Genomic DNA, 26,534 nt, shown 5'->3' with positions numbered 1-26,534 from the left:
CCAGCATGAATTTGGTAAGGTTATCTACACACACCACATCAGAGACTTACACGAACGAAAAGAAGAAAATATGGGTAATCATGGTCGTTTAAGACAAAGTATTGGGTCGTTTTCACAGGCAGAGTTTGGGTAGGAGAGAACGCTTTAGTCTTTATTATGCTTATCCTCTCAGGCCTCACTCACACGAAACGAAATGCAGCCAGCCAAGCCAAGTATCCTGGACAACAAACTTCTTGTCCGAACATGTTCAATACTCAGACGACATGAATGAATGAACCGCTAGTTCGGCCAATACTGCTTACTTGTTTTATTTGGAAATTTGGAACCAAATTCATGCATGAACTCACACACACTTTGATTTCAAATTAAAGGGGTACCGTGGCGTGCAAGCGTGGCCTAATCCCACAAGCCAGGCAGGCAGGCACTCACAGTTCGATTCATGAATGAATGAGCAGAGAGCACGTCAGAATAGGGTTTTAGATGACAGCACAGCACACCAACCATGAATGAAACTGCATAAAATCAGTCAAGTAAATGACAACAATAGTGAACAAGCCCTGAAAAAGATTGGACCTGAAAATGGACCCATCAACTTGTACTGGATCAAGCTAAACACGAGAGAACAAATTGCAATAAATAAAAATATATATATAACACTAGAAACCAAACTGGAGAGTGAGGTCACTTTGTGCAAAGGCCCACTTGTATGATTGGCTTGAAATGAAAAAAGAGCCAATGCCTTTTTCCTTTGATTTAACTTGACAATTGAGCATTTCGTTTGTCGATATTAGGCGACGCAAATTGATCCTCATCTGCTGCGTAAGTAGTCATGATGGTTTGTTGTTCATATAAATTAAAGTAAAACCTATATATCATGACAAAAGTGCGACCATCAATTCTACATACGATGACAAATTTGTTGTATAATACATGGTACGTATTATTTTTGGTTTTAATACAGATAGTATGATTACTTTACAAGTACTAAAATTTGGAAATTAAACGTTACACTCAACTCAGGAGTCAATAAAGTAGCATGAATTGTCAAAAAGGAAATCTGACACCTAAGCTAACCAGCGGCTAGCTCATCATCAGGTTCAAGTTTCTTCTTTTCAAACACTATTTGTATTGTATGTACTTTTATTATTATCCACCCAGGAGAGAAGCACACAAGCCAAATTGTATGCAAGTCTTTGTCTTCGTTGTAGAGATGGGAAAGAAAGAAGATAAGAGAGGTCCACAAGGCATGAAATGGAGAGTGGCTTACGTTTGCTAACACCATTGGTGAGGATAATCCATCAATCAACACTTCCAATTACCAGAAAGCAACCGCGTGGCTGAGAAGACACTTTCTTCAATCTTCTTAACTACATATTCTACAAGCTACCATTATTGCCAAGATTCTAAAAGCACCTTCATCTACAATTAGCAATATCTTATTCTTCCCTCCATTATTATTTATCACAGCAACACACAGAACCAAGATAATATATGGAGAAGACAGAGTGCTCCGAAGCACAAAACTTTGGTTCTGTGACCACTAGCCTAGAGCCGCAGGCTACTGCCAAGAGGAAAAAAGCCAAGAGCAAAAACCAGAGGAGGTTTACCGATGAGCAAATCAGGTTGTTAGAGTCCATATTTGAAGCGGACTCAAAGCTCGAGCCAAGGAGGAAGGTGCAGGTTGCAAGAGAGCTTGGGCTGCAGCCTCGCCAGGTTGCCATATGGTTTCAGAACAGAAGAGCTAGATGGAAGTCGAAGCAAATAGAGCAAGACTTCAGAACACTCAGGGCTGATTATGACAACTTAGCATCACGTTTTGAATCTTTAAAGGAGGAGAAGCAGTCCTTGCTTATGCAGGTACTTTTACTTTTAACTTGTAATAACAGTCTGAAAATGCATTCCAAACTTGTAGCTACCTAGGCAGTCAAGTTAAACATGTTGTTTGCTTTTGAACAGATGGAGAAGCTAAATGAACTTGTGGGAAAACCTAGTCAAGGGTTGGAAGGAAACATCATGGCTGATGGTTCGAGACTACAGGAGGAATTGGCGCCGAGAGGAGTGATACAGTCACACAAGAACAATACAAGCAATGATGTTGGGTGCCATGGAGACGAAATACATGAGCTTCTGAGCATGGCTCATGTGGATGCCTCCTCTTTGTCACCTCAAGATTGGCATAGATTTGATCCAAGCATCCTGTTTGATCAGTCGCGTTTTACTAGTTCACACTGGTTAAATTTCTGGACTTGAAGATTGGATGTAAATTGTAAATTACTTTTTGAAGATTTTTCCTCTGATGTATTGAGCATGAGTGAGGTATATATATGGATGGACTCAGCAAAGCTATTGAGTAAGGCCAATTAACATCTTCTACTGATTTGGCCAGAAAGATAGAGACATAACTCAAGACAGACAGGCCTTGAGAGCAATTAAAGAACATGACAACATACAGTTGTTCTTGTTTGGAGAACTTGAGAAGAAGCAAGTTTAAGCCTTGTCCTTTTCCATGCATGGATGTATGTGTTTGTGTGTGTTGCACTTGCAGCAGGACCATGAGCTTGTTGAAATATGACATCAAGCATCAAATTGATCAAGAGTGTGATGCATTATTGCATGAAACAGTAAAGCAGTTGAAATTCTTTCCACACAAACTAATCTGTTCTTCTCACCATGTTTTGAACTGTGGCTTGAAATTGATATCAGGCCACCACTAGAAAATTAATACAAGTTAGAACTAGAGATATGCATCGATTGAAGGATTTTATTAGTGGGTCTATCCTTTTTGTATTGTATGGGATTTCATTCACAATGAAAAATATTAAACAAATCCTTCAATTTGGCTCCAGATGTTAATAAGGGTAACTACCATAACTTGAAAGCAAAACGAGTTTTTCAGCCACACTCAAGCAACAAGGCCAATATTTTATCATGTGTTTCATATCTATGCTGCACTGCACAGAAGCCCAACATAACAAGGAGACAGAAGCTGACAGCCTGAGACAATAAAATATCACAATTTTCATTTATAAATCACTAGTAGGCAAACTTACAACCATCGGACAGTTTGGCCGAGTGGTCTAAGGCGCCAGATTTAGGCTCTGGTCCGAAAGGGCGTGGGTTCAAATCCCACAGCTGTCAACAGGATTAATTATTTTTCTTTTTTATTTTGTTGGTCCACATCTTCTTTTCCTCAAAACTATATAGACAGCAGGCGAAATCTTAAGCAACAGGACAGTTTGGCCGAGTGGTCTAAGGCGCCAGATTTAGGCTCTGGTCCGAAAGGGCGTGGGTTCAAATCCCACAGCTGTCAACAGGATTAATTATTTTCTTTTTTATTTTGTTGGTCCACATCTTATTTTCGCTAAAACTTTATTCACAACAGGCGAACACTTAACCAACAGGACAGTTTGGCCGAGTGGTCTAAGGCGCCAGATTTAGGCTCTGGTCCGAAAGGGCGTGGGTTCAAATCCCACAGCTGTCAAAACAATTAAACAATTTTTTTAAAATTCTATTGCCCCATGTTTATTTTGGGCTTTGCTATGCAGGCCCATTATATTGTTCAACCCACTTGCAGCCCATCACTAATTCAATATCCCAATTCCTGACCACATACTCACTGACATGGCACACTCTTCTTCCTCAACTGTCTTCCCAAAGTGACACAATTGAGCAAGAAAGAAGATAGACAGGGGATCAATGGCTTACTTAACCTTAAAAGCTACGGCCTATTTCAGCTCTTCAATCAACTCTTCAAGTGAGACTTACCTCCCTTTTTCACCCTCCAAGCTCCTCAAGCTCCCTCCCTTCTGGCCATGGGAAAAGGTAACAACAATCTCTCTCTCACTTCGCTCATTCTGCACTATATTGTCATGTACAAATGTATGCATAATAAAACATGTTTCAGCGTCATCAGTTATAACTTATATATAGTGAGCAGGTGAAGGTGGGTCCGCTGAGTGTGTCTCCAATGGGGTTTGGCACTTGGGCATGGGGCAACCAACTTCTCTGGGGGTACCAGGAATCAATGGACAATGAGCTTCAACAGACTTTCAATCTGGCTGTGGACAATGGCATCAACCTTTTTGACACTGCGGACTCCTATGGCACCGGCAGGTTGAATGGAAAGAGTGAAAAACTACTTGGAAAGTTCATCCGAGAGTATCAAGGTCTGATTTTCTTTTCAAGTTTTGACTTTATTTTTCTCGTATAACCCATATGTGGATAGATGGTGAATGATAAAATGTCTACAAGGAAGGTGGTTTAATTCGTAAAGCTATTAAGATATAAGAACAAAACTGGTTGAGTTTTGCTGCATTGCCCCCATCACTTGTTTTTAAAATGCTGCACAATATGTCCTGTGGTTGATTGATACTGAGTCCAATTTCTCTACAATTACAAGACGGAATTCGATTCATGCGTAAACCCACTTAATATAATCGGTAATCTTCGTGTTTGATGCAGAGATAATATGATAATATTTTGTTAATTTGATGATGAACTTGTGCGTGTCTAAGCTGTTAAATAACTCTCTATTTCAGGGCAAAAGAGGCTGCAGAAGGACATTGTAATTGCTACCAAGTTTGCAGCCTATCCTTGGCGCCTAACACCGGGGCAGTTTTTGAATGCTTGCAAGTATGCTTTTCTCCTTGCGCTTCTCTTCTGCTTCCCCAACTTTACTAGAATTCTGTTGCACCTTCCCCGCTTTTAATTAATTTGTTAATCCAAACAGCTCACTAGCTACCTTCAGCTATTTATAATAACAGGCTATGAACAAATATTGCTTTTCCAGTGCCTCGATAGATCGTATGCAGATTGAACAAATTGGAATAGGACAATTACATTGGTCAACTGCAAATTATGCTCCTTTGCAAGAAAAAGCTCTTTGGGATGGGTTGGTTGCAATGCATGACAAGGTAAGCTCAAGACACACAGTATAAAATGATGTAAAATTCCTTGTGGCTTCAAGATTGAGCACAAAATGATCAACTCATAGAGATGGTACCATGTAGGGTTTAGTTCGAGCTGTTGGGGTCAGCAACTATGGACCGAAGCAGCTTGTAAAGATCTACGATTACCTCAAAACCCGGGGAGTCCCCTTATGTACAGCTCAGGTAGTGTGCCCTTGTTTGTTGATGATATGAAACTAATCAGGTTCTATTTCACTGTGAAAAAATGGCGCTCAAGTGGAGCCAGCACTGCTTTTAGTAGTAAAACTATTGCACATGCCGTGCGCTGAAACTCTTGATCTTATATTTAGCCGATTCTAGGTGCAATTTTCTTTGTTAAGCGTGGGAGAAGATCAGCTGGAGATCAAGAATATATGTGATTCTCTTGGTATCCGGCTGATTGCTTATAGTCCTTTAGGACTTGGAATGCTTACTGGGAAATATACACCCTCTAATCTTCCGCGTGGCCCTCGGTACGTGGTTTCTTCATTTACCCTTTTCCATATGGTAGGTAGACAGAGTGTGAGACCAGTAGACATTGTTTACAGATTAATTGGTGTTTCTGCAGGGCCTTCCTATTCAGGCAAATTCTTCCAGGACTGGACCCTTTATTGAGCTCACTTGAAGAAATTGCACAAAAAAGGAGCAAAACCATACCACAAGTAAATTCAGTTTTCATTATTACATATTGGCATGCGTCCTACTTATGGCACTAACATAATTTACACGATTATACGGCCGTGTATAGCTAGACAGGCTTTGGGCCTAATGATTTAAGTATGAATAAAAACTGTTGTCTTTGTAGGTTGCTATAAATTGGTGCATTTGCAAAGGGACCATTCCCATACCTGGAGTGAAGACAGTGAAACAAGCAGAAGAAAATTTGGGCGCTTTGGGTTGGCGCCTGAGTTCCCAAGAGTTGCTCCAGTTAGAATATGCGGCACGGGAGTCACCTCAAAAGATGATCCAAAACATTTTCCAAACAAGGTGAATCCGATTGTTATGTTTGTTTCTTGGAGCAGGGAAAACAGAATGATGCTAATCACTAGATCATATTTAACACTATTGCGTCTGCCTTCTTTTTCTTCTCCTTGAACAGATGAATTTGGACAAGAAGCTTTGGCGAGTTTTTGTGTTGAAACTTAAAACATGGAATACACGGGAGAAATGAAATTGAAAGTGCCCTTAACAAGATCAGAATGTGAAGAATAAGTGGGGAAAGTATGCAGGAAAGAGGCTACTTATTTGCTTTTGGTGTAAAGAAGCTGGGAAAACGAACATTACTCAACAAATAATCGCAACTGGTCATATTGGAAAGAGTATATCCCTAACTTAGCCTTGTCTTGTGTGCTAGAATGTACGTTCTTATTATCATTCGCAGTAATCACGGTCATATCCAAATTATATATGGATTCTGGAAGTACAAATTTCATCATTCATGTCACAAACACACAAAAATAAAAGTATGCAATATGGAAAGGCTCAAACTTAATGAATGCCATTCTTCAAAGAGGTTCAAACCATGGCGAAATAAAACATAGGAAACTAGAAATCCCAAAACAAGTTAAGTTCGAACATATTGATGTTTCTAAATTTTCTAACAGAAAACTGTCTGAGGCTAATAGAGTTTCAAAAGAAACAGCCAATAACCTAAATGACCTAACAAAACACGATATACTGCTGGCACAATCCACAGTCTACTTGACCTTCTTCTTTGGCCTCAACTGCATTCATACAGAAAATAACACAAATAAAAAACAAAACTACAAAAAATAAGGTATTGAGAAAAGTAACAGGATCATTCTCCTATATAAAATACCTGGTTGCTGTGTCCACACTTCTTTTTCCTGCAGTTGACAGCACGAGGGTGCAAGCGTGCATAACACCTGTTCATAAGCATTCATACAATAATGTCAAAGAAGTTCCGTGTGTGGAAAAAGCAAGGAATTTAATGAGGAAACTGAAGTAAACCTAGTTAAAAGAAAAACATTTTCAGTAGGCTTGAATTCATAAAACAACCAGATGACTTCAAAGGAACTTGACAAACAAAAGAAAACCGTGTAGAGCTTAATCAAACATTTTACAAGTAACATAAAGGTGGAAACTCACTTGCGGCATATCATCTTATCTTGGTTGTATTTCCTAGCCAATGCCATGAGAGACGGCTCAATAATCCCACCACGGAGCCTCAGAACCAAATGCAAAGTTGATTCTGAAAAATATTAAAGCAACATAAAATTTCAGACAACCTACAAATAAACAGAACGCATAAATGCTCAAGTATTAACACCACAAAACCGCCTGCAACACAAATAAAGTGGGTCATCACTGGGTCCACACCCTGCTTTGAGACCTTTGACCAAAGTCGGAATAAATTGACTACGAAAATGCTGAATTTGTAATTATCAAAATCATTTCTCATCTATCTGTACTATCAGCCAAGCATAATCCCCATAGTGACGGGAAACATAATTCAAAAACTCATTCACATTTTAAAAACAACTTGAACACTTCACAATTATACTAAGTCTTAGCGCTAATCGCATACCCTAACGATATCAATAAAGGAATGAAATGGTATCAATCCAGATAACATTTTCCTAGAGTTTCTGAGCAACCAAACAGGGGGAAATAAGAAGTTAACCTTTCTGGATATTGTAGTCGGCGAGAGTTCGGCCATCCTCGAGCTGCTTCCCGGCAAAAATGAGCCTCTGCTGGTCCGGTGGAATACCTAAAAAAATAAATAATAAGAAACAAATTAGCCATTAAAAATCATCACCGTTCAATCGTACTACTTCGAATTTGAGCATGCAATTGATGATTGCAAAATGTAGAGAGAGATTAGAGAACGGGAATGGTTTACCTTCCTTGTCCTGGATCTTGGCCTTGACGTTGTCGATGGTGTCACTGGACTCCACCTCAAGGGTGATAGTCTTCCCGGTTAGGGTTTTCACGAAGATCTGCATCTTCTCCGACTCTCTCTGTCTCTCCCTCGACGGCAACAAACCTCTTCTGCCCGTAAGCTTTCTTGTTTATATGCGACACGAAATGCGCATATTAGGGTTTTGAGAGTTAGTAAAACAAAAATGGGCTTTTTAAAATGAAAATGAAGTGGGCCGTATTTAACAAAAAAATTAAGTGGGCCGAAGCCCAAATAGCCTAACAGAAACCCACGCGCGTCCCTTGGGTGTACCGCCCAAGTCAGTTACCGTTGAGACCAAAGACCAAACTAAAAGCACACTATGGAGCTAGAACCAAACTTGCTCTAAGTGATCATTGCAAGACAACTTTTGGGTCCGATCGGTCATTTTCATAACCAGTAGGTAAAATAAATTGGGTGCGCACTGAGCATGGCCTCCTCCACGTGCGCAACTACCTCTCTTTCTCTCTCATCGTCTCTCCGCACGAATCTCTCATCGTCGCGTACATCTCGCGCGCCGTTGATCTCTCTCCGAGTGTCACCGATATTCGAAGCTCTCTCGTTTAAATCCGTTCGCACCAATTTCAAGAACCCAATTTCTGCATCGGCATCAGCATCAGCATCAGCATCAGCTAGGATGGCGGGTCAGAATAAGAAGATAGAGAAGTTTGAGACGGAGGAGGAAGTGGCGGTGCGTTTGGCCAAGTACACCGCAGATCTGTCCGCTAAGTTTGTGAAAGAGAGAGGGGCTTTCACCGTCGTTTTATCCGGCGGCTCTCTCATTGACGCACTCAGGTCCCAAACTTTATTTTTATAGTTGTATTTTATTTACTGTCTTTTTATTATTTATTTATTCTTTGGTGACGCTTTGTTTATGTTTTTTTTTTTGTGTGTGGGTATTTTGTTATTTTGTTTGGATTTACAGGAAATTAGCGGAAGCACCGTATAAGGATTCGGTGGACTGGTCGAAATGGCATGTGTTCTGGGTGGATGAGAGAGTGGTGAAGAGGGATCACGTTGACAGTAACTACAAGCTTGCTCTTGATGGTTTCCTCAGTAAGGTAAATTATATATCGTGTACAGTTCGCACTTTATCTAGAATTTTTATGCTTTCTTCTGAATCGTTGTGTAGAAACACTAGCTTTTGCTATGTTCCATGTAAAAGCCGTGAATTTTATTTTGATACTGCTCTGGTTGTTTTTCTTCGCGTGAAATTTGGAAATTTTTGGTCTTGCTTTTGTGTTTATGGGTTGGATAGGAATTATGGTTTCAATAATGAAGAAAAGCAATGGCATTGGCAGCATAATTTTGTGTTTATGTTGATGTATTTCTGTAGATTATACTTTGAGGCTTAGTATTTTCTATTTTGAAAGGAAAATAATTCTATGTTACGAAAAACTGGTTGGATTAGAGGTGACAATATTGTGATGTGAGTGCACCAGTAAATTGAAACTAATGACTGACTGGTTATGAGCAAAAGAAAGAAACGTACACTTGAGGTTAAGGGTGACTGGAGTAAATGTTTGATGTGTGGCTATGATCCATGCATATTATTATTTAGGTTTCCTCTACTAATTATTAGGTGGTCTCATGCTTTTCAATTCAACAGTAAGCTGTCTTGTATCAAACTTCAAGTAAGCATGTGGCCATACTTAGTCTTGCAAGGGCCTAGAGAGACATATGTTAATCATTCATCCACTTAATCTTGCCATGTTTTGGTATTTTGGTAGGTACCAATTCCCCCGGGCCAGGTTTATGCCATTAATGATGCACTTTCAGCCGAGGGAGCAGCAGATGATTATGAGACCTGTCTTAAACATTTGGTTCAGCGGAATGTGATAGCCACTTCAAAAACTACTGGGTTTCCAAAGTTTGATCTCATGCTTCTGGGTATGGGCCCAGATGGACATCTTGCTTCTCTATTCCCCGGTCATCCTCTTGTCAACGAGAAGAACAGATGGGTCACTTGCATTAAGGACTCACCAAAACCACCTCCAGAGAGGATTACTTTCACCTTTCCAGTGATCAACTCTGCTGCATATAATGCAATGGTGGTGACCGGTGAGGGAAAAGCTAGTGCTGTCTGCACAGCACTTGGAAAAAGTCAGCATTCTGAAACTTTGCCTGCTCAGTTGCTTTCAGCTGAGGATGAGTTAACTTGGTTTTTAGACAAGAGTGCAGCTTCAAACCTATAGGAGGAGGATGTCGTTGGCTCTGTGAGATGTTGCAGTTGCATACTATGTATTTGCGTGTGAACTTGGTAATGTGTTCTATGCCTTAGGCAGAAATCACTGTGATTCACTGCTGGCTTTTCTTACTAATAATTAGAACTGGTGACTTCGATGGTCCTCGGTGGTGGTAATAAGAACTGAAATAAGATGTAGTTTGATGTATTTTTCAGCCCCGGATACAATGTTATTGTCCTCCTCTCCCTCTCTCTATCTTGTGGTTGGTTGCATTGTAAGGCACAGGTTACACGAGTCAGATTAATTAGATTATCCTGACCGTGCCGTGCTTTGGTTGGTTCACTTTGTCTATAGCATGAATAAAGTTATCCCTTGCGTTTGGTTTACATTGTTTTATGATTAGAAGAACCATATTGGGAATATCTGCAAATGCACTCAATGTATCTATATCTATCGTCTTCATTACAGGTACCTTGTTTTTTAGGACTGACGTGCTAAGATGTGCAACCTTTCTTTTTTCTTGTGGATCTTTTCCGTGCACATGCAGGTTACAGATTCCTTCGCTTTGTTCTAAAACCATTATTTTCTGGGTTCAATTACTATTTTCTTTGTAACTTGGGTTATTTTAGGGGCACTGGGAATGGCCCATGACGTTTTTATTCTCAATTTAGAGATCGCCAGTGGTCATTCCAAGACTTAGAACGTGAACCACACCCTTAAAAAAGAAAAGAGCTTTTGCCAATGAAAGTGCTTGTGGGTTTTACTTACTTCTTTTAAGCACATGTATAAAATTATAAAACCAATGCCTGACTTGAGCACATGACAAGGAAGGAGCACAAGAGCACCCTCTCCTTGCACACCATCATCCACTTGTTTAAATATGTGTATAGTTTAATCCAGTGCATTGTTCTATGGGTGACATAAGATGAGGCTGTAAACTTCTGTATCTTTCCCATTTCCATCCAAGGAAAACTGACTTGGGTTTCTAAACTTGCGTTCAAGTCCTCAAAAATTTCGCCCTCCTCCTCTCTTTCAAGCAATCCATGCAATTGGCCCAAGAAGATAAAGTATATTTTACAAAGAAGAAGCAGATGTTTTTACTCATGTTCAAGTTAATGGCTAAATGAACCTCATTTTCATGTATGGCTGAGAAGAACTGGTGTCTAAAATAAGTAATCTTGATTCTTGTCTTTGGCTTTGGCTTTGGCGCTGGGATCTACCAAATGCGACAAGCTCATTGATTCTCCAGACCCACTAAGAGGAAACACTATTAAGTATAAGCCATCATGATCGTAGTACATACACTGTACACATGTATTTAGTTAAAAGGCGTGTTTTAATGCCGTTTACCAAGTGTAGTGTTGTGACGTTAATTAAAAGCGATTATGAAAGTCACTCTCACATAATTGGACTTAGTAGTGGAGAGGAAAATGAATGATGGTGCAAACCATTATGGATAATGAATTACAATATATCAATCAATATCCTAATTAAGTTTTGCCAAGAATGCCAAAGCAATTACTTTTTTGGAATGGCCATCATATTTGATTTCAGGTTCTTTAACATGCTTTAAGAATAGCAGATTGATGGAAGGCTCACTGTCACTGCATTTTCATCTCAGCAGGCAGGAGTTTATTGAGACAAGCACTGACCACAGGCGTGTTGTCATTGTCTTATGGCTCACTTTGGGGTCTCCAAATTATGCTCTGGAATCTCTTTCATGATTGTGGTAGGTGATAAAAAAGAATGTAAAGTGTAGGCCATGCAACATACAAGGGCCCTGCAGAAAAGTTCATCATTTTGCATGTTTTTTGTAACAAAATAACAGTAACCAATAATAAATAACTCCAGTAAAAAGAGAGAGAGAGAGAGAGAGAGAGAAGAAAATATGCCAAAAAATAGAAAAGTGGGAAGAAGAAAGAAAGAAAGAAAAAGCATATTCTCCACTAACCATCGTTTTCCCTTCTTTTTTCATTCCTGCTTTTCCTCTTTTATGAAAGGAAATTGCTCTTAATACATGTTTTCGTCTGTGGACTCTGAACCGTTGCATATCATATGCAGATATGGCTTTAAAGCAAGCTTGTTCTTAAAACTACTACAGTGTTATGTACCAAGATTTTCAATTAAATGTGACACTTAAAGGTATATCTTTGTGAAAGAGGCATGCATTATTATTCACATCATATTCATAGGGTTGGCGCCTCTTTCTTGACTATGTCCAAAAGCTCTGCGGCCGATTTTGTTGACCATAATTTGCAAAACCACCTTCCTTTCCACAGCCAAGTTTACTTCCTTGTTAGTTAACAATTTAGTTCTGCAAATTTGAGCACTATAACTTATTATATCTGCATGCATGATGCATATCATGATTAAGTAAAGTGTCACACTGCTCTTTCTTTATCGCTAATTTAAGCAAATTAATCATGTCTAAATCAACTAAGTTTGACTGGATTTGACCCTTTCTCTTAATCTATGCAGACAGCTCAAGGAAACAGTGCTTGTGATTAAGAAATCTGATAAACTTCGACTGTTATTTATTTTAGCATGGGAGCGAGCAATAATAAGTTAAGCATGCTGCCGAGGGTCAAGTAAAGTAAAGGGGTGACTTGAAGGAGATGTACCTTTTGTATAATAATGGAGGGGGTAAGAAAGAAGCAACCACTCAAATCAAATGACAGTGGGTTGGGTTTGGTGAACTTTACCAACTAAAAAATCAAAGCTGTGGTTAAATTTGCATAGAAATGACACCCTATACCAAACTTCTCAGATCCCAAATATTTGTTTATCATAGACTGAGAGACTCTACATAAAAGCTCTGATTTTCCTTTTCCTTTTTCTTTTTCTTTTTGGTCCAAAGAGTTCTGTTGATTTGTATTGTCTTGTTGCTTGGCACCATGCACTCTGAATTATTTTTTATCAATAATGCCCCTGAGTCCCGGACCCTTGCATCTAATTTGACTAATTCGCCATCTCACATGATTGGGCTGATCAGTCATATAAACCATTAACATAATAATGTGACAAGATACATATTTATAATAAAAAAAATTAAAAAAAATAGAAAGGTATGAGTATAAAAGTAGACACTATACAATACCCAGTAAAAGAAGAAAATTAGGAAATGCTTGACTTAACCTACCTATATTATATGGCTAATGGCTACCATTGTGGTAGGATTTTCACTCTTTTTCTCTTGACTCTCTTCTTCTTCCCACTCTTCTTTATAATGGGGTCTACTCTAGAGGCACTCTCTGGGCTCTAGAGAGAGACAAAGAAAAAGACTTTCATAGTAAAACAAAGCAAGCAAACCAAAGCAGTTGGCTTTCTTTTTGGCCATTCAATATTTCATTCATTCACACTTCCAGTATTCAGTTGGGTAAATCAATTAAACATCCCATTAATCCCAAACCCACTTGTGCAACAAGGAGCAGAAGCAGCAGATCACAAGGGCATTCCTGTCATTTACTACCCACCTCCATGATCCCCTCCGGTACCGGCAAAAGCCTCATCTCCGGTGGAGGCGGGTTATGGTCGGCGGCTCCGTCGTACGTGGCCGTCGCCGTCACGGCCTTGGCTGGGCTTGCTGTGGTGGTGGCCGTGTTCTGCACTGCCACTAGGTAAAAAAGCTTTGAACTTTTTTCAAAAACAAACCCTAGAAGAAGAAGAACAGACAGTATATTATTGATTTAACGAAAAAGAACAAAAATTACTCATAGATGAGAGCTCTACGACGAAGTCACACTTCGTCGCCTTCGAGTTCAAATTCCTCTCCTTCTTCATCTTCGTCGTCGTCGTCTTCGTGGATTCATTTGCGTTCGGTTCTATTAGTCGTGTCCTCTTCCTCACCAGCTCATTGTTCTTCCTCTGATCGGTGAGTCTCTCTCTTTAACTCTCTAAAGCTTTTGTTTCGTTTTGCGGCTCTTAGATCCCGATCTTGGGAAACTTCAAGTTCATGTTTTAAATACCAATTTTAGCTCAATCTTAGTGTTTTAGTGGGGTTTTCACTTCCATCGCTCTTCTGTGTCACCTTCTTCACTCACATTTTGTTGCCTTTTTCAATCAATTATATTTTAATTTTCACTTCATGTTACTTGATTTGTTTATTTAATTTTTTTTTTTTTCAACTCTTGGGCTCTGGTTGCTTCCTTGGGAGTTGTTCCTCTTTCATTTTCTTTTAGCCATTTCTTAAGTTCGATTTTGTAAAAAAGTTCTGGGTTCGATAGCTGCAAGTCGTAAATGGGATGATTTCATATGAGTATGGGGTTGCTTCTAGAAGATTTCTGTTGTTTTTGGCTCAGGGACATGGTTTCTAATCAAGTTGGATTTTTATGTTTTAATTAGATAAATGTGGGGAGGTTGTGTTTTTCTGCTGCCAATGGGAAACAATGCAGTGGCTTAATGAGTCAGACATGATAAACCTGATTCTAGTTCTAATTTACCTTTTAACTAGTGTTCTCAACAGCTAGGGGGGTTTAAAGTGTTTTGGGAATTCTAAGTCAATCTATTTAACTGCAATGTTATTGTGATTATCAGTATTTTGATGATTCCTTATTGATGGCCTTCTGTCTAGTCCTGCCGCATAGGCACGGTGTTTAAAGAAAAGATAGTGTGTATCTATTAATGTACATCCAAAGTTAATGGAAAGTAATTTGCTCTAACAAGCTCATTTTCTCAGATATTAAACTTTAATTGCATGCTTATGTTGAATGTCCTGAGTTTTAAAATGATCTAATTTCTTTTTCACTTATGCAAGAATGTTTTTTGCATGAAAGTGTCAACCTTACAAAATGCTTTGCAAAGTCCACTTCTTTATGCTATGCTAGCCTTTCATTCATACACGGACGCATTGTATCTTCAATTTTTTAATTTTGTTGTGTGATTGTTGGCTACCTGTATTAAATCAATATAGGTGGTGGCTTCAAAAATTGACCATTATTGATCTTGGTTACTCTTTTTAATATTAGGACTCGTCTTAAGTCACCTTGGTCCCGCCGGAAAAGAAAACATGCCCTTGCAGCTCATCACTGGAGAAGTTTCTTTACACCAGATGGAAGGCTTCGCGATGGTGGAGTTAAGTTGGTGAAAAAAGTTCGCAGTGGAGTGAGTTACTATCGCATTTGTCCTATATGTTTGCTTCTCAAAATGCTATCAGATCTATTGTTCAAGTATTTATCACCTTCATTCAGATTATTTATCTTAAAAGTTTCTGAATGTAGGGAGTTGATCCAAGTATTAGGGCAGAGGTTTGGCCATTCCTCCTTGGAGTGTAAGCATGCTCAACACCCACTTAAAATTTTTTAACAACTATAACCATAATACATTACTACATTGCATTTCTGAGATTGCTTGTTGTTTGATATTTTAGCTTCACCATCTGGTACTTTGGTATGGCATACCTAGGAGAGGATTGGATGGGCTTTCCCTCCTAGGATCTGAGTGATTGCTTGTAGACATGTTATTTATCTTCAAATCAAGCATGCTGACTGATTGTGACTGTATGACGAGTCAGTTCTGTGTTAGAGGGCTTTACTTCGGTCTGGCCTTTATCATTTCTATGTACGTACACTAAGTAGTGTAACTTCTTTGAAATTCAAACAACTTGTGTTGGGTATTTTTTTTCTTTCTTCATATCAGATTTTTAATGTGATTCCTTTTAGTTTTGGAAATAAAATTTGCTAGCGGAACTTGATCAAAATTGTACTTTCTTTATTTTTATTTTTTATAACTCTGATTATATGTCTAATATTTCCGTTATTGCATTATCATATGACCTACTGCTTCCTGTGTTGCACATAAATTGTAATGTTGTTTCATTTTTCTCAAATTTATACCTAAATTGTATTTGGGAAGAGGCCAAACCATACTTACCTATGTTGACTGGATTTCTCTATCTCAACAGCTATGATTTAAACAGTTCGAAAGAAGAACGGGATATAGTAAGATCTCAGAAAAGGTATTAGTGCCAAGTTCACTTAAATGCTTCCTATTACTATGGTGCATAAGTTGACTGCAAGTTTTCGCCAGTTGATGTAATTCTTTGTTTCTACTCCGTTGGCCTTTCTAACTTCATGGTATGTTTGTTCCAATATTTGGTTTCAGAAAGGAATATGAGAAACTCCGCAGACAGTGCCGCCGACTCATAAAGCGCATAAATGAGAGCTCTAAGTTGAATGGGGACAGTTGTAGTTTCACCCAGGATACAGATTCTCCCAGCTCTGAGGATGTGGTTAGTGCCAGGGACTCCCTTTCTAGTGAAGAAAGGATCCCAGATGTTGAATACTCAGATGACCCTTCCAGTGCATTGTTGGATGGAGATGATAGTTCAAGACGAAACACAAATGCTGATGCCAAAGTACTAAATTCAGACTCATCTGATTCAGACAGCTCTGAAGAACCTGAGGTGATTCAGACTTTCCCCTCAGGTGAAGGAAGGGAAGATAATGATCCTGATATGAGTTCCAAGGATGAATCTTCTCCCTCGAGAACAGAAGTCCAATCAAAGTTAAGCAGTGAGGATTTTGCCACATGGCAGCGGATCATACGCCTTGATGCTGTACGAACTAATTCAGACTGGATTCCGTACTCCTCATCTCAAGCTGAAGTTTCACAGGATAGAGCATGGCGTTCTGCTGAGGCTGTTGGGTTGAAGGATTACGATCACCTGGAGCCTTGTAGAATTTTCCATGCTGCTCGACTGGTTGCTATTCTTGAAGCGTATGCACTCTATGACCCAGAAATTGGTTATTGCCAGGGTATGAGTGATCTACTTTCTCCTATAACTGCTGTAATGACAGAGGATCATGAGGCATTCTGGTGTTTTGTGGGTTTCATGAAGAAGGCTCGACATAATTTTAGGCTTGATGAGGTGGGGATTCGAAGGCAGTTGAGTATTGTTTCTAAAATTATTAAATGCAAGGATTCCCACCTATACAGGCACTTGGAGAAGCTCCAGGCAGAGGATTGCTTTTTTGTTTATCGGATGGTGGTTGTGCTATTTAGGAGGGAATTGACATTTGAACAGACAATATGCCTATGGGAGGTAATGTGGGCTGATCAAGCGGCCATAAGGGCCGGGATCGGAAAATCTGCATGGAGCAGGATAAGGCAACGAGCCCCGCCCACAGATGACTTGTTACTTTATGCAATTGCAGCTTCAGTTTTGCAGAAGAGGAAACTGATAATAGAGAAGTATAGCAGCATGGACGAGATTATCAGGGAGTGCAATAGCATGTCTGGGCAACTTGATATATGGAAGCTCCTTGATGATGCACATTACTTGGTAGTAAACCTCCATGACAAGATAGAGCCATCCTTCTGATGACTGCATGTTTTGCTAGCTAGTTTATTGTTATCAAATCCGGTTCTATGAGGGCAGCCAAAGTCCCAATTTCTTTTTCATTCCTGTTAAGCAAGCATTCCAGAAGCTTAATCCAATCATTCGTGATACTCAATTTTGCCACTCTGCCTACGTACTCTAGTGTAGGTGGCAAACATTCAAAAGACATTGTTATCTACATTAGATTCATTTGCATTGTATTCTACCGTTCTACTGCTTTGTACGTGATTTTCTTAGACGTCACAGTTTTCACGTAAAACGACTGCATTAGTATTACGTACCATACTGGATGAGGAATACATCAAGCATTCTCATGCTGCTAAATTAATATCATACTTTTTTTTCCTTGTTTCCATGGCAGCCATAAGTTTTAGCCCAAGGAACCAATACATTGTTCGAACAAAGATGACTATCCTTTTTTTTTTCCTATTTTTCCTGTTTTCATGCAGGACAACACAAAAAACGCAATTGAAACAACTACAACTACCATAGACCAGCAACAAGTTATAAAGAGGATTGCAGAAACGAGAGAGTCAAAGAAAATATCGTACAGACACTAGAAAGCGACCAGAACCAAAAAGACACTATAAAGTTCTCTGATGAACAACGACATAAGTGAAACAAGCAATTGTACTTTCAACTGCTCAACTGAGGACCAATAACTAACCCTTAAATGGGGGCAACGTAGAAAGCAAGACTACTCTTTCTTGGTATAGTGACGGACAGCAAAGGCTAAACCCAAGATTAGAAGGGGAACCAGGAACTGCAAAATCTTAATCACAAATTCGGATATCTTATCAGGATTGTACCGAGCCTGAGGCGGTGGAATGTAAGTCCGTTTTAATGGGACAGTTGATGGATCAACCTCTCCAATGTAATACTTCTCCATCATATCTCTGGCAGAATCACTGTGACCCACATCTTCAAAATCATTTGTTGCATCTTTCCCTACAGAGTTATCAAACAAAATTAATCCCATCAACCATGCAAACTTTTAAGGTTGAGAAAAAGGCAAGCATACAAGGTAAGGTAACTGAATGCCTTACCAGTTGCAGACAGCAGAACTTCATCACCCCCAGGATGATCATCCATGAATGGTGTCACATCAAACACCTAAAATTGATATTCCAAATCATAAAAACTCAGCCATGTTATATATCCATAAAAATTCTGGTGCAGTTAGCATACAATCGTCAGCTGAAAATTGTTGCTTTTAAGTTGAGATACATAACACCCTAAAAACACAGGCGAGCACAATTACAATCATTTGGTTGGTTCCATCCCTTAGAAATTCTACAGATAACAACCGTTTCTTCCCAACAGAGTAGTAATAACATTGACATTGCAGAAACATAAAAGTCAATTTCTTCAGGGTTGAGGGTTCTTTCATATTCCTCGGTTTTATCAGCAACCAACCAAACAGAGTAGTAATTAATCAACTGGGAACTAAGTTTTATAAGATGAGAAACAAAAATCCAATCAAGAAAGATCTCACCTTCCCAGAAATAACAAGCCAGCAATCTTTGGTCTTGTTGTGCTTCGCCACCTCTTCAAATATGTGAACCTTTGGATCTGAAGCCATTTTCACTGCTACCAAACACAAAGCATCAAACGCTAAATCCCACAAAAATTTATACACCAAAGCCTAGAACTTTATTGCTAAAACATACGCAGCTTCTACAATCACAGATAAAAATTACAATTTTAGTAAAAAACCCATATAAGGTTTAAGCACAACATCTTGATACTTATAACAAATAAGGGATGCAGATGGTCATAAAAGAGAAATTCCCAATTACGGCCGAACAAAGATGAAGACTGTGGCTTACCCGCGACAGAGAAGGCTTCGCCAGATAAAAGCCGTGTGTCCTTCCTCTTTGTACTCAGTCTGAGAAGTCAGCGATGCTTAAGTGGGCCATTTATGTTACAAGATCTTGAGCAATTTAAAGCCCTTAGCCTTTGTTGAAATTACGCACTTATCCTGAGCCTTGCTAATTGAAAGGTTTTAACCCTCAAGGGTACATGTGTCTCAAAGCTACGAATTGCACGCGTTACCGGTTCGCATTTGGCAACCAAGAGAAGCAAATTTTGAAACGTTTTGTTTTTTTGGATCAATTTTAATGCCGTAGTTACATATTTTATGAACGACGTCCAAAAATATAATTTACCCATTTACTTTTCGGAGCTTTATTTGTAGTCGGAATTTACTATTGTGATGGGTGTGGTGTGGGGTTAAATGGCTGCCCACGTCCCAAAAAGCAACAACGTAATGATAGGAACCTGCTGACTCATCAGCTGACTTGGCAATTCTGTTAGGTAGTTGGTTAGCTGAGATAATCCTTAGTTTGTACTAAACTAGAATAGTTGATTAATTGTGTATTGGCAGGTTTATTTTGATTGTATTAGTTTGCTCTTAATAATAAAAGGTTCATTCTTTCTGTATATGATATGAGCTGAGGTAGAATTGAGGAGTCGTGTTTGCGAGGGTGTCATACATAATTCATCTTAATAGTAACTTCACTTTAATAAAATGATCATATGACTAATATGAAGGTTTACGTGAGAGATTCATATATGGCACCCTAATTATAGAATTTCGCCAGAATTGAGTTCTATCAAAGTGAAGGGCTCTTGACCAAAAAAAAAAAAAATCAAAGTGAAGGGCTGGACCTGGAAACAACAGCCCTGGGCCGCGCAATGGCAATGAGGTCAATCCATCATGTAAGGCCCAACAGTAGGAGAGGGAGGAACAAAAAACACGAGCAACCCAAGTCCACGTCTTAAACCAAATGGTGAAATATAACAGGTTTGATTTGGATTGGTTTATACAAATTGTTTTGTATCCTATGCCTACAAGCTGGCTGTTACGGTCAAAGTTGTCAAATTGGTTATGTGAGGTGCTTTCTGTAGAATAATTTCTCACTAAGAAGGTTTGTTATTTGGTTGCTGGTCTCGTAACTTGGGCTGGCTGGACTCAAGTTGTGATGCTAAAATGTTGGATGAAGAGGGCCCGAGTTGGGTTACCTCTTTGATCCAAGCTGATCCATCAATGTCAATGTGGGTCTACCCTGCTACAATTTTTTTTAAAGCAAGCAGTGGAAAGTCAAGTCAATGTGGAAAATATGGAAGTGGGGGTTGAGAACTCTGCCTGCCTACCCCTACCGCATGCCATCACAAGTTGAAGTTGAACCGAAGTTAGGCCTGCCTGCAGAAGGTTCTTAATACCATGCAGAAAACAAGATCAAATTGTTGACGCACGACACAAGGACAAGGGTGGTCCAAAAACAAGGGGCCTTGTATTTCGTATTTGATCGATTGTCCTGTTTCAATTTTCATTCATAAATGGATTTCTGCCCTGCTCTGCTCTGAAATTCATCAGAATCATTCAATTATATCCGTGTTCATCTTTTACAAGCAGAACCTTGATCCTAGCTACTCACAAACCGCTTCATTCAACATACTTGGTCTGGTCAGGCCATTTACTTCCATACCACAATATCCTAGGCGTTGAAATGATAGGAATAGGACCACTGTCCATTATATGGGGGTCCATCTTAATCTTCATCTTCACAGCATTCTTAAACCATGCACATTCACTTCATTTCATCAATGACGTGAAATATCTTAAATCCCAACCTTGTCGTTTTAATTGGCAGTGGCACAAAGACAAAGGATAGCTTAAGCAAGAGACAATCAAACTAAAACCATACTTATTTACACAAAACCAACAGTCAATCCAACAACATTATGCTCGAATCGAATTGCTATGTTTACAGTGGTTTTAAAATCATATGATTCATTTGACTAAATGTTATGTGATACAACTTGCTTGTATAGGATACAGAATCCCACCATCTAGTCATCTACTATGCTGCATTATGATCTGATGTATTACTTGAAAATAGATAGCAGGGAACTTCTATATTGTCCCTAATTCCCAATACTTTTCTGAAATTACATCGGCAGATTACTATTACTGTAACTCTACTAATGAACACAACTACATTTCTCTCCTTCCACACAAACTCTACTTGGTTGCGAGGAAGTTCATGCAGATGGGAGGACGAATATTGGCCAACGCAAGAATTGATGAAGGGAGGATCCACAACCCATCTCCACAGATCAAACCAGAAGCAACTGCGGGAACCATTAACCCTGCCTCATTATTTTTTAGTTTGTGCCACACGAACACAGCCAAACTCCCCACACACATATCGATTGCAAAGTAAGCTCCAACTAGGAAAGGAACAGCCATTGCCATAGGAAGTGGAACCCATTTACCAATTTTCTTAGGAGCAAGATCTCTCAGCAAATTAGCTGCTACGGCAAATGCAAAAAAACCATAACACAGCTGTAAGCAATGCTGGGGCAGGGCAGAGAAGCCTTGAACACCTAGAATTGCCATGTTTCTGTAAATGATGGCATAAGGAGCTTTGTATTCACCATCCGGGTCCCCAACATTAAAAGCCTTGTAGAAGAGAAAGAATGTCAGAGGAGCCACCACACAGCCTATAGCTGTCCCAATCGCCTGACTTAAAAGCATTGATCGAGGAGATGTAAGCGTGAGATGACCAGTCTTTAAATCGTGCATCAGATCAGAAGAGATAGAAACTATGGATTTGATCAGACCACATCCCACAAGTCCTGCAACAACACCATCATTTTTCCCAGCCACAGCAGCAAGCACAAAGAGAGCCACTTTCCCGTAGTTATAGGCCATGTTCATGTCAGTTAAACCCGCACCATAAGCATTGCAGAAGCTTAGAGAGGGTGCGATAATATAGGCTACGACTACATAGTACCATTTCAGTTGAGGGAACATGAGCGGGATAATTATGATGGCGATGATGGAGAACAAGGTGTACCCTAGGCATGCTACCCAAATGGGAATGCTATCTCTTATGAAGACCTCATTTCGTCGAAGATCATCAAGAGCCTGATTCTGGTTATTTGAAACTGCACGAGAGAGATGATTTAGTTTACTCAACTTAAATGCTTGATAATTACGGGCACTGACACCCATTGCAGGATGCAACATACAAATTATGTTACAAACTCATAGCACCTGAAGGTGCAGCTCCTTTTAAACCATAAGAGAAGGGAAGCTCTAAGAGGTGCTCATGGTAAACTGGCTATATGCTAAGCTAGAGAATCATCACGAATATCATGCAAAGTCACCCATTACCTGTTTTGGGGTTCTTCTTGTTCATTTTGGTGTGGATGCTTGAGCCAGTAAAGTATAGTATCTTGAGAAAATTGTATAGCCCATCTCCTAGTATCAGGGCAATGGAAATGAAAACCTGCAGCAACATGAAGATGCATGAGACTCAATTGCCTACACACTTGAATTCAAAAATCGATACGACTAAATCTGTAAGAACTTGATTAAGAAATGGACTTGAATGTCTAGTCCACACCTTGTAACCGTTTAAACTCTTCATACTACTTTCTGATAAAGTTGCAGGGAACCACTCTCCTTTGAGACCCCTTATTAATGGCCACATTATTCCCCAAGAGAGCACAGCACCAAGAAGCAAAGATAAGTTCACAAGATGCGAACAGATCATTCCTGCTCCTATGTAAGTCATACTGAAATCAAAGTAAAATCTGCAAAATTCAATTCATGTAATCAATGATTAGAGAAGGATTAATCATATGATAAACAGAAGGGGAATGCAGACATAGAGCACGCACAAGTTTTTCCACGCTGCCAATCCAAATGTTGGAAACTGAGCGAATCCGCATTTGTCTCCTCCAGAATAGAACCACTGAAAGAAACTCCACAAGAAACTCATTGAGAAGAATTTCATGAACCCGTGAACCTGCTTCCTGCAAGAACCACCTCAACATGTTAAGAGTTATTTCAAACTCAAATTCTATTTGATAGTAAGCTGAAAATTTATTAATTTATAGAAATAGATGCCTACTTAGCCATCTTGTCTCCTTTTGGAGTATGGAACCCGTTGATAAGAACAGCAGTAGCAGTTCCACTTGGGTAACTTAACTTATAGTCTATTATCATGATCTGCAAAACAACTCAAAGTGCATGAACAAACAATATTCTAAAATTCAAATACGGATCAATAACTTTGTAATTTACATAGTTGAGAAACAAAATCCCATTTACCTTCGAATCCCTATTCCCTAAAACAAGCCTTCGCAATTTCTTACTGAAAAATCGGTAGGATAAAAGAACATACCTTTCTGAGAGGAACCAAAGCCAGCAGCCCAACAAAACTACTAACAAAGAGGAAACCAGTCATCCAACCAATCTGAGGTTCTTTGGTGCTCCCAGGAGTGTTCCCCTCAGTATCAACACCTGCTTGCTCATAAGTCTTCCTGTTCAGACCCAACAGATAAGACCCAAAACCTCCTGCAGTGTCACATATCTAAGTGAAAACCAATAATTAAATAGTATGAAACAGACGCATCAACATGTACCTTAAAAATAGTGAAAAAACAGAAAGACGGGAAAGTTTTCTGACCTCCAACTGCAATGCTATAACATGCAACTGCACAAGTCTGAATAATGGTATTTTCCTGCCTTGTGAAAGGAGTTGATACAATTCCAGCCTTCTGAAGAAGCTTAGTCCATGTGCGGATGAATACAAAGGCCAGAAGAGCAGCAGAGACATTGAGATTGGGAACCAACCCAGTTGTGAGGTTCAACTTCATCACTATAACGCTGTAGATGGTGCCTATGACTATGCTAGCTGCAAGTCCCCGAATTGTGATCTGTCTTGTCCATGGAATGATTCTGTTCAAATCCTCTGGCTCGCCTCCATTCTCTTCAACTCCATCCTCTCTCTCAAACATCTCAATCTCTCCGTTTTCATCATTGTTTGTGCTCCCCATTTGTCCCTTTCCTGATCAAATTCAGTCAAATGAAAAAAGGAAAAAAAAAAAAGCGCACTAGAATGTGTAGAATTTGATGAAACGCAAAAGGACAAAGAAATAGCCGTTAATGATATCAAATGTATTCTTGACTCCAGTTCAGTCAAAATCTTGAAAAACTAATTTGATAGTTGAAATGAAAGAAAACACAGCGCACAAACCCATGAATGATCTTTACCTCAAGTTTCTCTTGTTCTGCGTCTTCAGAGATTGAAAGGAGACGAAATTTCAGAAATGTACAAATGGGAAATTTGTACACCTACCTACCCTTCTTTCTCAATCTACAATCTACAATCTACAAGCCTCCAAATTGCATTGACAATCCTTAAACAACTGAAGGGGTGGGGGTGTGGGTTTTCCTCAGCTTTGACTCGCAAGAACCTTCCAAAAAGATCAAAACTGCAAGAACGCCCACAAGACCCAATAGAGAGTCCTTGAATTTAATAGGATTAAATACCAGTGCAGAAAGGTGAAAGCCCAGAAATCCACAAAAATGCTGTCTTTAGTTTGATAGCTGTGGCTTCCACATGCGCATCGAAACTCTCAGGAAAAGTCTACTATTTATATTATGATTGCATCAAATGGTCGAGCAGCAACCAAGAAATGAAACTAAGGAAAGTCTGCATGTACTACAATGAAGTACAAAATAGGTTTTTGTAGTACACGAAGCAAATTTCAACTCCATAAACAGGAAAGATTGCATTTTAACACACGTTATGTTCAAAATGCACCTAAAAGAAAAATCCCATTAAGAGCAAATCCTTATTGTATTTTTCACAAATCATTATATGTATGATCTGTATGAGGAGAGGGAGAGAGAAAGAGAGAGGAGGAGGAGTGGTGGATAGAGTGTTGGAACTAATAGTGATTCATTCCCTTGAAAGTGTGTCTACTTTTATGCGTGTGGCTTAAACATGGCGCACTGGGTTTCGAAAAAGACAGAGCTTCGTTTATAGACCCCAAAAAATAAATGAAAATAGATAAAGGACTGGACTTTAGGGTCAGGTCAACAACCCCAACAGGCACAGGACGACAAACCATGATTTTGATGTTTTAGAATCACAATTCGCACTGGCAAATTGATGTTCACGGAGGGTTGGATACACGCTCCTTTTAGGAGGGTAGGCCAGGAGAGTATCTTCATTCTAATTACACGTGTTTGGGATGAAAATAAAACGGATCTTTTTTTTTAATGCCAAAACCAAATGTCACAGTTTTTTTAGTGAAAAAATTATTTTCCACTACTTTCACTACGTATTAAAAAGTCACATTTTAAAAATTAAATAACAATATAATGTGTATCATGACTATTTGTTTGGTGGCGTACAGTCTTCACTTTATAAGATTTTTTTTTTTCTATATGTGTGTTCGCGGCATAAAGTATCATTGCTTCAATAGTAACGCTACAATATGTCTTGTATCATTGCTTCTTACTTTTTCTTTTTCTAATCAATTTATGTGCCTCTTTCTGTCACACAAGGTGGTATATAAATTGTGATATACAAATGTGATAATAGTAGCATTATTCGATATCTAATTGGTTTATTGGCTCCTAATTTCTTTTTCATGACAAGAGGCAACATGATCCATGGAATTTATATTTGTTAACAACACATAGTAGTTGGACAAGTTGCTTACAGATTCAACCAATCTTGGTAATGAAACTGGTGAATCATATGTGGCAGCAACGTATAATATAATGATTGTATATGTCACGAAGCGCAGGGCTGAAGAGGCATATTCTCCAATTTTCATGATATTTTATTTATTTATTTATTTGATTATTTGACAATCACTGATTCACTGATTCACTGATGGTGAATTTTATTTTATTTTGTTTTTTAAAGTCTAAGATTCGCTCTAGCTGGTACTTGATGTTCCTCGCCAAAGGAATATAAGTATTTTGGGACCACAACTAATAAATTATGGATTATAGTTTGGATCTATCTTCTTCGCAACCATTCAAATTAGAAAGCTAATAAGTTTGAATACCCTTTGGAAATTCTCTACTTTCTAAACACTTGCTCATCTTCGACTTACTTTTTTTTATTATAACAAAATTAGAAAAATGAATTAAATTCGGATGTAAGGGGACAGAAATATTACCTTGACCAAGTGGTCTAATCCACGTATGTATTGTATTTATGTTAGATATTTATTTATTTATTAGAAAGTGGGTTTTGAACTTGAAACTTGTTTATTTTTTCCATAAGCATTGGTAGGCCCAAGTATGTATCGGCCGAAGGATCAAT

At 39.0% G+C, this 26,534-nt stretch overlaps 7 protein-coding genes and 3 non-coding genes across 16 annotated transcripts; 7 read left to right on the top strand and 3 right to left on the bottom strand.

The window, feature by feature from the left end:
• The first annotated feature begins 1,251 nt into the window (after positions 1–1,251).
• On the top strand, positions 1,252–2,655 carry LOC103333586 (homeobox-leucine zipper protein ATHB-12-like). Its single transcript, XM_008236451.3, has 2 exons — positions 1,252–1,857; positions 1,957–2,655. Exons 1-2 carry the CDS (start codon positions 1,492–1,494, stop codon positions 2,248–2,250), a joined length of 660 nt encoding a protein of 219 aa, XP_008234673.1. The 5' UTR covers positions 1,252–1,491; the 3' UTR covers positions 2,251–2,655.
• Positions 2,656–3,058: 403 nt separating this feature from the next.
• TRNAL-UAG (transfer RNA leucine (anticodon UAG)) lies at positions 3,059–3,138 on the top strand. Its single transcript has one exon. It is a non-coding gene; the product is annotated as a tRNA-Leu (tRNA).
• A 92-nt stretch (positions 3,139–3,230) lies between these two features.
• On the top strand, positions 3,231–3,310 carry TRNAL-UAG (transfer RNA leucine (anticodon UAG)). The gene has a single exon. It is a non-coding gene; the product is annotated as a tRNA-Leu (tRNA).
• Positions 3,311–3,401: 91 nt separating this feature from the next.
• Positions 3,402–3,481, top strand: TRNAL-UAG (transfer RNA leucine (anticodon UAG)). The gene has a single exon. It is a non-coding gene; the product is annotated as a tRNA-Leu (tRNA).
• Positions 3,482–3,609: 128 nt separating this feature from the next.
• On the top strand, positions 3,610–6,354 carry PLR1 (NAD(P)-linked oxidoreductase superfamily protein). Of its 3 annotated transcripts, none has more exons than XM_089051656.1 (9): positions 3,611–3,822; positions 3,938–4,166; positions 4,539–4,632; positions 4,790–4,913; positions 5,010–5,111; positions 5,268–5,419; positions 5,515–5,608; positions 5,752–5,933; positions 6,046–6,354. In XM_089051656.1, the coding sequence occupies exons 1-9, from the start codon at positions 3,697–3,699 to the stop codon at positions 6,047–6,049; spliced, it is 1,107 nt and encodes a 368-aa protein (XP_088907782.1). In that variant the 5' UTR covers positions 3,611–3,696; the 3' UTR covers positions 6,050–6,354. The 3 variants fall into 3 exon arrangements, with proteins under 3 accessions (XP_088907783.1, XP_088907782.1, XP_088907784.1); XM_089051658.1 differs by having other exon boundaries at positions 3,615–3,822; positions 3,931–4,166; XM_089051657.1 differs by lacking the exon at positions 6,046–6,354 and having other exon boundaries at positions 3,610–3,822; positions 5,752–5,937.
• A 50-nt stretch (positions 6,355–6,404) lies between these two features.
• On the bottom strand, positions 6,405–7,949 carry LOC103333587 (ubiquitin-ribosomal protein eL40 fusion protein). Its single transcript, XM_008236452.2, has 5 exons — positions 7,810–7,949; positions 7,591–7,677; positions 7,056–7,158; positions 6,766–6,832; positions 6,405–6,670 (listed from the first exon to the last, which is right to left on the bottom strand). The coding sequence occupies exons 1-5, from the start codon at positions 7,910–7,912 to the stop codon at positions 6,644–6,646; spliced, it is 387 nt and encodes a 128-aa protein (XP_008234674.1). The 5' UTR covers positions 7,913–7,949; the 3' UTR covers positions 6,405–6,643.
• Positions 7,950–8,095: 146 nt separating this feature from the next.
• On the top strand, positions 8,096–10,438 carry LOC103333589 (putative 6-phosphogluconolactonase 4, chloroplastic). Its single transcript, XM_008236455.2, has 3 exons — positions 8,096–8,661; positions 8,792–8,927; positions 9,597–10,438. Exons 1-3 carry the CDS (start codon positions 8,297–8,299, stop codon positions 10,059–10,061), a joined length of 966 nt encoding a protein of 321 aa, XP_008234677.1. The 5' UTR covers positions 8,096–8,296; the 3' UTR covers positions 10,062–10,438.
• Positions 10,439–13,239: 2,801 nt separating this feature from the next.
• Positions 13,240–17,611, top strand: LOC103333590 (rab GTPase-activating protein 22-like). 4 transcript variants are annotated; one of them, XM_089053547.1, is made up of 6 exons: positions 13,529–13,669; positions 13,769–13,923; positions 15,017–15,152; positions 15,269–15,318; positions 15,952–16,005; positions 16,152–17,611. In XM_089053547.1, the coding sequence occupies exons 2-6, from the start codon at positions 13,769–13,771 to the stop codon at positions 17,368–17,370; spliced, it is 1,614 nt and encodes a 537-aa protein (XP_088909673.1). In that variant the 5' UTR covers positions 13,529–13,669; the 3' UTR covers positions 17,371–17,611. The 4 variants fall into 4 exon arrangements, with proteins under 4 accessions (XP_088909675.1, XP_088909673.1, XP_008234678.1 ...); XM_089053549.1 differs by lacking the exon at positions 13,769–13,923 and having other exon boundaries at positions 13,240–13,669; XM_008236456.2 differs by having other exon boundaries at positions 13,626–13,923.
• Positions 17,612–17,879: 268 nt separating this feature from the next.
• LOC103333591 (cytochrome b5) lies at positions 17,880–19,105 on the bottom strand. The gene is made up of 3 exons (XM_008236458.3): positions 18,884–19,105; positions 18,435–18,501; positions 17,880–18,336 (listed from the first exon to the last, which is right to left on the bottom strand). The coding sequence occupies exons 1-3, from the start codon at positions 18,968–18,970 to the stop codon at positions 18,086–18,088; spliced, it is 405 nt and encodes a 134-aa protein (XP_008234680.1). The 5' UTR covers positions 18,971–19,105; the 3' UTR covers positions 17,880–18,085.
• A 2,059-nt stretch (positions 19,106–21,164) lies between these two features.
• On the bottom strand, positions 21,165–25,174 carry YSL3 (YELLOW STRIPE like 3). Of its 2 annotated transcripts, none has more exons than XM_008236461.3 (8): positions 24,461–25,174; positions 23,874–24,254; positions 23,589–23,761; positions 23,316–23,413; positions 23,083–23,217; positions 22,806–22,995; positions 22,574–22,688; positions 21,165–22,344 (listed from the first exon to the last, which is right to left on the bottom strand). In XM_008236461.3, the coding sequence occupies exons 2-8, from the start codon at positions 24,241–24,243 to the stop codon at positions 21,416–21,418; spliced, it is 2,010 nt and encodes a 669-aa protein (XP_008234683.2). In that variant the 5' UTR covers positions 24,244–24,254; positions 24,461–25,174; the 3' UTR covers positions 21,165–21,415. The 2 variants fall into 2 exon arrangements, with proteins under 2 accessions (XP_008234683.2, XP_088909672.1); XM_089053546.1 differs by having other exon boundaries at positions 23,874–24,249; positions 24,461–24,818.
• Between the last annotated feature and the right edge of the window lie 1,360 nt (positions 25,175–26,534).

This window comes from Prunus mume, linkage group LG5 (genome assembly GCF_029339155.1).
Source record: "Prunus mume cultivar Tortuosa linkage group LG5, ASM2933915v1, whole genome shotgun sequence".
Classification (NCBI taxonomy): Eukaryota; Viridiplantae; Streptophyta; class Magnoliopsida; order Rosales; family Rosaceae; genus Prunus; species Prunus mume.
Note: the sequence above shows the minus strand (reverse complement) of the source record. Positions and strands in the feature narration are given on the sequence as shown.

Excerpts from the sequence above, each read along its gene's own strand:
- LOC103333586 (XM_008236451.3), top strand. The coding sequence starts at position 1,492 with ATGGAGAAGACAGAGTGCTCCGAAGCACAAAACTTTGGTTCTGTGACC. Across the intron at positions 1,858-1,956 it reads AGCAGTCCTTGCTTATGCAG|ATGGAGAAGCTAAATGAACT; the intron begins GTACTTTTACTT and ends GCTTTTGAACAG.
- LOC103333589 (XM_008236455.2), top strand. The coding sequence starts at position 8,297 with ATGGCCTCCTCCACGTGCGCAACTACCTCTCTTTCTCTCTCATCGTCT. Across the intron at positions 8,662-8,791 it reads TCTCTCATTGACGCACTCAG|GAAATTAGCGGAAGCACCGT; the intron begins GTCCCAAACTTT and ends TTGGATTTACAG. Across the intron at positions 8,928-9,596 it reads TTGATGGTTTCCTCAGTAAG|GTACCAATTCCCCCGGGCCA; the intron begins GTAAATTATATA and ends GTATTTTGGTAG.
- LOC103333587 (XM_008236452.2), bottom strand. The coding sequence starts at position 7,912 with ATGCAGATCTTCGTGAAAACCCTAACCGGGAAGACTATCACCCTTGAG. Across the intron at positions 7,678-7,809 it reads CAAGATCCAGGACAAGGAAG|GTATTCCACCGGACCAGCAG; the intron begins GTAAACCATTCC and ends TTATTTTTTTAG. Across the intron at positions 6,671-6,765 it reads AGTGTGGACACAGCAACCAG|TTGAGGCCAAAGAAGAAGGT; the intron begins GTATTTTATATA and ends GTATGAATGCAG.
- LOC103333590 (XM_089053547.1), top strand. The coding sequence starts at position 13,769 with ATGAGAGCTCTACGACGAAGTCACACTTCGTCGCCTTCGAGTTCAAAT. Across the intron at positions 13,924-15,016 it reads CATTGTTCTTCCTCTGATCG|GACTCGTCTTAAGTCACCTT; the intron begins GTGAGTCTCTCT and ends TTTTAATATTAG. Across the intron at positions 15,153-15,268 it reads TGAAAAAAGTTCGCAGTGGA|GGAGTTGATCCAAGTATTAG; the intron begins GTGAGTTACTAT and ends TTCTGAATGTAG.
- PLR1 (XM_089051656.1), top strand. The coding sequence starts at position 3,697 with ATGGCTTACTTAACCTTAAAAGCTACGGCCTATTTCAGCTCTTCAATC. Across the intron at positions 3,823-3,937 it reads CCTTCTGGCCATGGGAAAAG|GTGAAGGTGGGTCCGCTGAG; the intron begins GTAACAACAATC and ends TATAGTGAGCAG. Across the intron at positions 4,167-4,538 it reads GTTCATCCGAGAGTATCAAG|GGCAAAAGAGGCTGCAGAAG; the intron begins GTCTGATTTTCT and ends TCTCTATTTCAG.
- LOC103333591 (XM_008236458.3), bottom strand. The coding sequence starts at position 18,970 with ATGGCTTCAGATCCAAAGGTTCACATATTTGAAGAGGTGGCGAAGCAC. Across the intron at positions 18,502-18,883 it reads GGCTTGTTATTTCTGGGAAG|GTGTTTGATGTGACACCATT; the intron begins GTGAGATCTTTC and ends TATCAATTTTAG. Across the intron at positions 18,337-18,434 it reads AGTTCTGCTGTCTGCAACTG|GGAAAGATGCAACAAATGAT; the intron begins GTAAGGCATTCA and ends ATAACTCTGTAG.
- YSL3 (XM_008236461.3), bottom strand. The coding sequence starts at position 24,243 with ATGGGGAGCACAAACAATGATGAAAACGGAGAGATTGAGATGTTTGAG. Across the intron at positions 23,414-23,588 it reads CTTTGGTTCCTCTCAGAAAG|ATCATGATAATAGACTATAA; the intron begins GTATGTTCTTTT and ends GTTGTTTTGCAG. Across the intron at positions 22,345-22,573 it reads CAAGAAGAACCCCAAAACAG|TTTCAAATAACCAGAATCAG; the intron begins GTAATGGGTGAC and ends TCTCTCGTGCAG.